General features: G+C 35.8%; 1 protein-coding gene across 1 annotated transcript; it reads right to left on the reverse strand.

Annotated features, from left to right (window-relative positions):
* Positions 1–930: 930 nt before the first annotated feature.
* LOC103583457 (centriolin-like) lies at positions 931–9506 on the reverse strand (the record flags this gene model as incomplete). Its single annotated transcript, XM_008564765.1, has 9 exons — positions 9304–9506; positions 7110–7302; positions 4638–4768; positions 4358–4498; positions 4130–4256; positions 3176–3340; positions 2429–2588; positions 1235–1350; positions 931–1148 (listed from the first exon to the last, which is right to left on the reverse strand). Coding segments are annotated over exons 1-9 (1430 nt in total), but the record flags the coding sequence as incomplete, so codon positions are not given.
* Positions 9507–9900: the final 394 nt, after the last annotated feature.

Raw genomic sequence — 9900 nt, forward strand, 5'->3', positions numbered from 1 at the left:
AACCCACGGCGGGAGCGCTACTGCACTCCCAGCGCTGCACTCTCCTGAGTGCGCCACGGGCTCGGCCCTCAGCAACACTTTTTGAAAAAACATCTTTTCTCTACTGATAAAGATGCCTTTGTATCTTTGTCAGAATTAGTTGTTCACATCACATATGTTTGAGTTTATTTCTAGACTTTCTATTCTGTTCCATTGATCTATTTGTCTATCTTTATATCAATTCCAGGGCTTTATACTATGTCTTGAAACGAGATAGTATTTATTAGCCCTAAACTTTTCTGGGGGGTCAGCTGGACCATATAGGGATCCAAACTCTTGACCTTGGTGTTATCAGCACCGTACCCTACTGAGTGAGCTAACCGACCAGAAGCCCAAACTTTTGTTCTTAATTTTCAAAATTGTTTTGGTGTCATATCTAAAAAGTTACATAAATCTATTCTTAGCAACTGTGCATTTCCATACAAATTTTAGAACCAGCTTGTCAATTTCTACCCCAAAAAAGCCTACTGGAATTTTGAATATAATTGTTTTGAGTATATAGATCAATTTGAGGAGATCTAAAATCTTAACAATATTGTTTTCCTATCCATGAATGAGGTATATCTCTCCATTTATTTCCAGCATGTATTATTTTACTTAAAAACCACAACAGATTATTTTTAAAAATCTTTTGGTGTGGAAAAAAAAGCTACGAGGAGGGGCTGGCTGGGAGCTCAAGGTCAAGGGTTTGGATCCCTTAAAACCCAGCTGTCCGAAAAAAAAAAAGGTAGAAGGAAATTCACCAAAAAATGCTATCTGTGGATTGCATTATGATACTGAGTTTGTAGCGTTTTTTCTTTTCTCTACTTTCCAATGTTTTTATAGTATGTTTACAAAGCTTTGGACTTTGGACTTGAAGAAGTGCTCCTACAAGCTTGTTTTTGCTCTCACCTTCGGGTTTGTGCCAACTTCTTTTCCCAATTGTCACGTTTCTCTTGGAGATCTTCCTTTTCTTTGTTCAAACACTCAACACATGATTGTAATGTTTGTGTCTCAGCAGTCATTCGCTCTATTTCCCATTTGTCCCTCTCGAGGAGCTGCTTCTGCCACTCTATCTCCCCTCTCTGTTGCTGGGATGTCTGCTGCAAATTCTCTAACTCCAGTTTCTCCTAAATCAGATAAAAGAGGACTCAAATATCCTAAAAGAGAAAGACTATATTTTACTAAGGGTACAATGGCTTGCTTTTTTTGTTACCTCTAGCACTTCAACCTGAGTCTTCTCTAACTCAGACACCTTTTGATCATGTTGTAGCTTCAAACCTTGTAGCTCGTTGTTTTCTAGTTGCAACATGTCCAGAATATTCTTTAGTTCTAACAGACAGAAACAAAATGTGTTCCATGCTATTAACTGAACTTGGAAACATTTACAAAATGAAACAGAAAACAATGCTATATTGACTAATACAAGATAATCAAAAATTTCTGTTGAGCTGAATTAATGGCACTAATTAAATTTTTACAGAAAAAACCTCTCTAAAAGTATTATTAAATATAATTCAATTTGTTAAAAACATTTTAACAAAAACATTTAACAAATCTAATTCAAAAAGCATTTACCTCCACATAAAAGAATGACCTAAGAGCATTTTTATATGAATAAAAATTAACCAAATAGGAAAAGCTTTACAGACAGATTTATATAATAATTTTTGTCCTTTGAAATAGATATTTAAATATTAACTTTTGTCTCTTATAAAAATATTTGCTCACTGTAGAAAATTTGGAAAATACAAAAAAAAAAAGCATAAGAGAAAAAATGAAAATACATAACTATCCCACCAAAGATGATCATAGTAGCATTTTGATGATCATGATTAATGATCACAATAGCATTCTGATGTATTTCCTTCCAGAAGCACACATAAACACTCACACAATTTTAAAATTGAGATTATGCTCCATATTCAATTTTTACCTATTTTTTCATTGTTCTCACGAGCATTTTTGCATGTTATTAAATGTTAAAAAATATAGCTTTAAAATTGGTCATTTGTTTCCAGATTTTGTCATTATAAATATTGCTGTGATACACATAAATGCTTGCCCTCTCTGTATCAGCAGAAATGGCCTCACTGGTTCAATCGGTGTGTATTCAAATAGGTGTGATCTGAAACACTTGGAAACTGTACTTCAATTGACAGTCTGCAATTGCTCTTCTTTTAGCACACTCTGGTCAGCAATAAATATGATTATTTTGTTCTTAAATAAACCTTATCAACTCAAATGGCAGAAAATAATATATTCCTTTTAAAATCTGCTTTTCTTTGCTTATTGGTAGTAAGGTTAAACTTTTAAAGAAGTTTATTTCATCATTTGTACTTTTTCTGTGACCTGGAATATAGACATTTCCAACCTTAAACTTTATATGGTCGTTTTTCTTTAAACTTACCAGTTTTATGTTTAGCCATCTGCCCTAAAACTAACTGAAGATTTTCTTCCTCTTTTTCAATTTCCTGCTTTATAAGTGCAAGTTGAGTTTTTTTTTCACTAATCTGGACATTCAGTTCTCCTTTCTGAAAACTCAGTTCTTCCAGAAGAGCTTTTACTTCCTGTGTTTAAAAAAAAAAAGTCACCCCCCCCCTGAAATTATGAATGGAAATTACTTAAAATCAGTTCTGCTACTGTCTTATTTCATAGACATTATAATTTAAAAACAAGCTCATTTTTGTCTCATGTCAAAAACAGCACTATATTTTGCACTAACATATTTCTGTATAATAGAAGAAAGTAACATCTTCATTTAAATGTGTATGTAACATTTACTATGTGCGAGGCAATGTGTCGTAGAGAAAAAAAGGTGACTCAGACTTGGTTCCTGCAAAGGCAGAGAATGAAGCTGGGCATGAGAAAAGGGTGGGATCCGGCTAGTGACAGAGAAAAAAGGGAATTCCCGGAGAAGAAATGGTACGAGAACAGCACAGAGGTGTGAGAATTTGGGGCATATCCAGAAAACAATATGGGGGGAGCTAAACATGATAGCCACAGCATGGATACATAATACAACACCAAATTGATGTTATAGAGGAAGTAAGATTCCAGGAACTTACATTTTCTTTGGGGGAGAACTGATGAAAATACCTCAAAATAAATCTATAGCATTGTCCTAAGACTTATGAAAACCTGGTGAAAAACATACCCTAATGTGATTACATTTCTCAGCTACTTCAGTTTCTCCCAGTCTCAGAGCTTCCTGGAGGTCAGCTTTTGCCTGGACCATGCTTTCCTGAAGTAGATGCAGCTCTTCTTTTTTATGCCCTAACTGCTTGTCCAAGACAGCCATCTCCTGCTGCTGACTTGTCACCTATATTAAAGAATAAGGAAGAATGCAAAGTTTGATAAATCCTATGCAGCCTTCACTGCTAACCTGGGGATTATTTAGTTCAGCCAAATGTTCTGAAGGAAAATCAGGAGCTAATATCCTAGCCCCAAGAATCAGGAAGGCCAGGCTGGGGGTACAAGCATAAAATGCCTAATAAAAACCTTGAGTTCACATACTTAAAAATTACTCAAATCATAGCAACAATAATAGAATAATAATGATTATCACTCAGTTATGGTTTTCAAAGAATTTTCATATCTATACCTTACTCCACAACAACCTTGACAATGGAAGTTAGGTAGGGATTTCAAAATTTAATTCACTTTTTAAATTTAAAAATTACTTAAAATTTTAAGGGAAAAAGCATATGTGTTTATAGAAAAAGCACACAAGGTAGACATGCAAAAGAAAGAAAACAGAAAATACTCATAGTTCCCTCTTTATCAGATGACCACTTTTGTACTTTGGTATTAACTAAAAATACTAACACAAGTGTTCAAAAACACATTTAACATAAATGATCTCAAAACATAGAGGATACCATGTTTTGAGACACTTCTTTTACTCAATAATATATTGAGTTGGAATTCAAATTCAAATTGGACTCTATACTTAACCACTATGATATAGCCTCACGTATTCTTTATCCTTCATTTTGTATTCTCTAATCTTTACTACAATAAAACATGTATTACTTTTATAATCATAAAACACATATAGGTTTTAAAGCAATCTGAGTTGTTTTTTTTTTGAAGGCATCTATTGTGATACCTGGCTTTTCAGCTTCTCCAGCTCAGTTCTCTTGGCCTGAAGGAGGGTCTCAGATTCTTTAAGGACCTGCAGGTGGTGATCTTCATTGTGTTCTGCTGTCTCAATGTCTTTCTGCAGTTTCTGAAGCCTACAAAGCACCAGCAGTACTAGAGAAGATCCTAAGGAGACTGAACCCCAGAGCTATTTTCCAGCACAAGTCCCTCACAGCCCAATAGTAGCCTTACTTACTCTTCCGTCAGTTTTTCCTTTTTCTTGTCTAAACACTGGAAGTCTAAGTCTTTTGCTGCTACAGCTTTGTTTATTTCTTTCAAGATTTCTTCTTGCTTGAGTTTGTGCTGCTCCAAATCCTCTGCATCAGCCTGGAGCAATCTAAAACACATCGCTTTATTGCCCCCAAGCCTCTTAGACTTAACATGCATTATTTATCATAAACCGATTATGATCCTCTTAGAACCCAACTTCTCATCCATCTCACTGTATACATCATTGGCTTAGGGATTCCACATACCTTAGCTGCTGATCAGCTTTGACAAGGTTAATAGCAGTTTCCTGAGCTCTCCTTTCTAACTCCTCAGCATCTGACTCAGTTTGCAATAAATTTCTCTTGGCATCAGTGAACTTTTCAACAGCATTTTTTGTCTAGAAGAGAAATTGTCATTAAAAGCAACTCAGTTACAATACTCACTAACAGCTATTGGCACTGAAATTGGTACAACTCTTTTGGAAAATAAGAAGACAATAAAGAAAGACATAAAATGTCATTTTACTTTGTCCAATTCTCAGAAAATAATTCAGAAGCAAAGAATGACTACATAAAAATGCTCATTGTATATTTAAATAATATAAATCTTGACAAATAATAGATTAATTGATAATGCATTAACACAATGGAATACTGTGTAGCCTTTAAAATGGTAAGATGACAATGTAGCAACATGGAAGAATGTTAATGATATTATGTTGGCTGAAAAAAAGTAAAAATGGATAAGCACTGTAGAGCAGCTATGTAAAACTATATATCAACGAAGATAGAAAGGCTATGCAAAAATAAACACAGTCATTCGGAGGTGGTGAAACTTCCTTCGAATAACTATGTAAGTAGTCTTTATTTAAAAATAATCTGTAATATAATTGTTTTTTGTATTAAAACTATCTAACCAATTAAGTGGCAATGAAGTGATTTTGCCAAGATCCCCTCCTCATAGAGATTACTGCAGTACTCTAGATATTATCAAGTTAAGTAAAAACTCATTAATCTGATAATTTAATTATGGCTGAGAAATATAAATAGTAAGTACTTTTAAAATATTTAAAAATCTTTTTATATAAGATTTGGCAAAAACACTTGACTTTTTTTTTTTTTTTAATCAACTTGGTTTCTTTTTCTGCCTAAAAAAAGAGGCTTAAAGCAATGTCAAAGAAGATCAAAAAATAGAGTTTGGTTTGCATTTAGTTGAGCAGTAACTTCAGCCAAAAAACTGAAGTTTTGCTATTATACTAAAGTCAGATATGTTATAAAATCTGTATGTTATAAAGTCTGTATGTTAAATTTGACTACTAAATATCCAAAGTGGATGCGAAAGGGTTGGCAAGCTCCCAAAGAGCTACATATTTAACCATACTTCTTTCCATTTTAGATAGTTTCAGTTTCATCAGGAAAGCACTGGACAAAATTCACTATGCATTCCAGAAGACCATGTTTCTAAGTAGTTTTTGTCCCCTATGTCAGGTTTTAACATGTCTGGCACATTCCTTATAAAACACAGCTACTCCCTCTCTCTCCTTGTCCTTCTTACACCAAGCTGCCTTCCTGAGTCGTTTTGGGAGGATGAAGGAGAAAAGGCTTATCAGCCTTGGTCCACTTACTACCTCTGCCTACTAACCAGTTTCATCAATTTTCTGTAATATACCAGTGATAATTTTTTCTCTAGTTCTACTCACACCTATTTTTTCTCACAGTAATCTAACACGTTAAACAGAAGGAACTGCTCATCTGAAAAGAGATGAGGACTTTTTCCATTCTTATTAAAGCTATTACAGAATTTCTTGAATAATTCAAAACTCATTCATTTTAGCTCCTGGGTAATTGATTTCTATTAACTTAAATAGATCCATGTTGAAATAACAATATAAAAAAAGAAGTTCCTGAGGTGTTCATGCCTAAGAGACTTTTTTCATCCTGGAATTCTCACCTAACTGAAAAAGCTCTTAGAGAGGCAAAACTTTAGCTGTGTGACTCTGGGTCAGTTATAAGCATCTCTGAGCTACATCTGAAAACTGAGCTAACACCATCTTACAGGACTGTTAGGAAGGTTAAATGAAGTAGTATTTATAAAACGGTCAGGGCTGGCTAGTTAGCTCAGTTGGTTAGAGCATGGTGTTATAAAACAGTCAATGTGTAGCCATAGTAGGGTCTCAATAAATAGTAGCTCCTTTTTCTCCCCAACTTCCTTCTGTGTTATAGTCTAAAGAATATTAACTCACCCTGTACCAGCCAGGAAAAAAAAAAAGATTACGATCTCAGACCAAAAAATATTTTATATCATTATCAACTTGGAGAAAAATGTGAGACTTGTGAGGTCAGTTGTAGCTTAATAAGAATATAAGCTTGACCTATTTAAAAAACACAGATATCAGGGCCCAAATAATAAAAAAAAGCACATATACAGGATAAGGAAGTGGGGTGTGTTGGGAACTAAACAACTTCAGGAGTTTTAAATATGGGATTTCATCTCATTCATACTGAACAGCCTACATATTCTTAGCCTGAATTTACAGATGAGGAAAGCAAAGCTTGGAGACTTAAGTGACTTGCCCAAATTCTCACAGTTCTTTAAATAGCAGTCCAGCCTGGAACCTGGATGTCTGACTTGGACCACTATGGTCTTTATCACATATTCTCTTTCTAATCCTTCATGCAGATGACAGTAAGCCGTCTCACTCAAACTGAGCTCACACCCAAAACCACAATAGTACATACTTTCTCTTTTGTGCATGAAAGTTCATTCTCAGCCTCTGCCAGGAGTCGGTCAGCTTCCCTGAGCTCTGAGCGGCGTTTCAGAAGGGTCTTCTCAATGCACTCAATCTCATCTATGATATCTTCATGGTGTTTGAATGATTTTTCTATTTCTAGTTCAGTCATAAGACTCTCAACATTTCCATCAAGGAAGTCCCTAAAAAAAACCCATATATATATATATACACATTAAGAGATTTTAAAATGTAGACAATTGTAGTCTAACTACTTAAAAGAAGTACAATTATTTTCAAATTTTATACGAGAAGGGATAAGAGAGGCAGTTACATCTAATTATGTTCATGGTCTATGTTTACCTTTTTATTAAATATGGTGGTATTACTGGCAATAAATGCATAATATGTAAAATGCATGATGGACTTGTTTGTCCTTTTAAATATAACAAAGATTATCATGTTGTCAGCAGTTGGGAAAAACAATGTTGATACCTCTATTCTTCTGAGGTATAAAAATAAAACAAACCACTATCACAAAAATCATCCATTCCCTCAAAATTATTCTTCAAGGCCCAGTTCACAGGCTGCTCTGAAGACTACCTGACTTTGTGATTTATTCTGTTTTGCTAGAGTAAAACTATGGTGACAATATTTCGCAAACCAAAAAGTATGACATACGATTCAATAACTCAAAGCTAACATGTCAAAATTATTTGAAAAGGGTTCTATCCATGAATGCATGGCAGAAAAATATGAAAATAAATATAACATGTTAACAGATTATTTCTCTCTAAATGAAGGCATACAGATAATTTTTACTTTCTTTCCTGAACATTTTTCTGTTATACAAATTTCCTTGATCATTTATTACACTTTTATAACTAGGGAAAGAAGTGATTATCCTACTGCTCCCTATCATCCCCCTCAAAAAACCTCATACTATAAAACCTCCCCCCCAATATACATACCCACAAAAATAGATATATCCACCCCCGCAACCCTCAAACATCTAGTTCCAATCTTCTTCTGGGTGTAACCCTTGCTTTCCACTGCCAAGTCTACTGGTCAGTCACGGGTCTGCTCCTAGATGGTAGCAACCATGTCTCACTTACCTCTGTGTTCTCCACAGGCCTCCCTCCCACCCTGAGGCCTGGGCCAGTCTGGATTAAATGACAAAAAATGGAGAACTGTCATAATTCATGGGCTACTGCAGAAGATGGGCTTGCAAATAACTGACCAAATCAACAGATGCTGCATTTATTAACTGACCACGGCAGATGCTGGGACATGGAGATGTAGGTCCAGCTACTGCCCTCAAGGAGCTCCTGGGCCCCTCACAACATTTTATGAACAGTGCTACCTTGAAATTGTGGGTGCCTAAGAACAGAAAGGCTTGTGTAAGAGGAGATTCCTAACCTTGTTTTAAAAGACAGAGTCAGAGAAGACATTTCAGGTAAAGGACAGCACATGCAGAAGGAAGGAGAAAACATGGTGCTTGGGGACACTACAGGAAAGTAAGTGGGCCAGACCAAATACTGTGTGTGGGAGAGAAGAATAAACAAGACAAGCAAGATTCAAATCATGGAGGGTGGTGTATATTCTAAAGGGACTGAGAGTCATGTGACAGAGTGGCATAGTCAGATCTGCAGCGTGTCAAGAAGAGTGGAGACAAAAAGACAAGATATGGAAGACCAGTGTAGAAGCTATCAAAATGACCTAGGATGAGACTGATTAAAGGCCAGAGCAGCAGAGATGAGAGAAAGGGACCAGTCTGAGACTCTTTGAATACAGAGTCAGCAGGACTTGGAGACCAACTGGATGCTGGGGGAGTGAGGGAAACGGAGGGGTTGAGAACCCCTGCCAGGTTTCAGCTAGGGTAACTGGAGAGGGGGAATGGTTGCACCACTCTCCAAGAGGAACTACAAGAAGAGCTGATTTCGATTATCAGCCAAGAGAACTTAGACCTGCACTGTCCAATATGGTACTCACCACGTAGCAATTAAATTAATTAAAATTAAATTAAATTCTGTTTCTCAGTTCCGTTAGCCACATGTGGCTGACTAGTGGTTACTGTTTTGGAGAGTAGAAATCTACAGCATTTCCAAGATCACAGAGTTCTATTGGATAGTGTTAATTTAGGTTATCTTAATGAACTAATATTATATTAATCTGAACTATAAAAATATAATGGCTAATAATACTTTTGCTGTTGATGTTTCCGGATGGTTCTATGTAATTCTTCTACTTCATGCTCTAAGTCCTTCTTCTCTTGCAAAAGACAATCAATATCATGATGCAGTTCTTCCATTTCTTGCTCAGACTGCCGCTTGGATGCTTTCCTCCACCGTTCTTCCCGTCTCTTTGATTTTAAATGCTGCATTATGTCTTCTAATCTAGAAACTTCATTCTCCTGAACAAAGAAGACAATTGCATTTCTGAAATACCACAGCATGTTTCCCCTCTTTCCTGCCAAAAGCTTAAATTAACTGTTTTTATAGTGGTATCTATGACCTGAAAAATGGTGGTAGACACTAAGACTTCAGTAAGAAAAGAAAAATTAAGTCAAGCCAATTTTTTGTTTTACATGCCATAGATGAAACTGATGGACTAAAAGAAGTTTTAACTTTTCCATCAGTCTAACTATGGTTGAGAAACATTCACCAAACCTCCTGTGGATAACCTCTGCCTCCAAAGAGTTCAGAGTCTAGCACAAGAAACATACAGAGTTCTCTCCCTCCTCTGGACACACAGGAGGGGAGTTGTCTGAGAAGGCTGCCCAGAGGAAGAGGTGTTTTGCC

The sequence above is a fragment of the Galeopterus variegatus genome, unplaced genomic scaffold (genome assembly GCF_000696425.1).
Source record: "Galeopterus variegatus unplaced genomic scaffold, G_variegatus-3.0.2 Scaffold23223, whole genome shotgun sequence".
NCBI classification, from domain to species: Eukaryota; Metazoa; Chordata; class Mammalia; order Dermoptera; family Cynocephalidae; genus Galeopterus; species Galeopterus variegatus.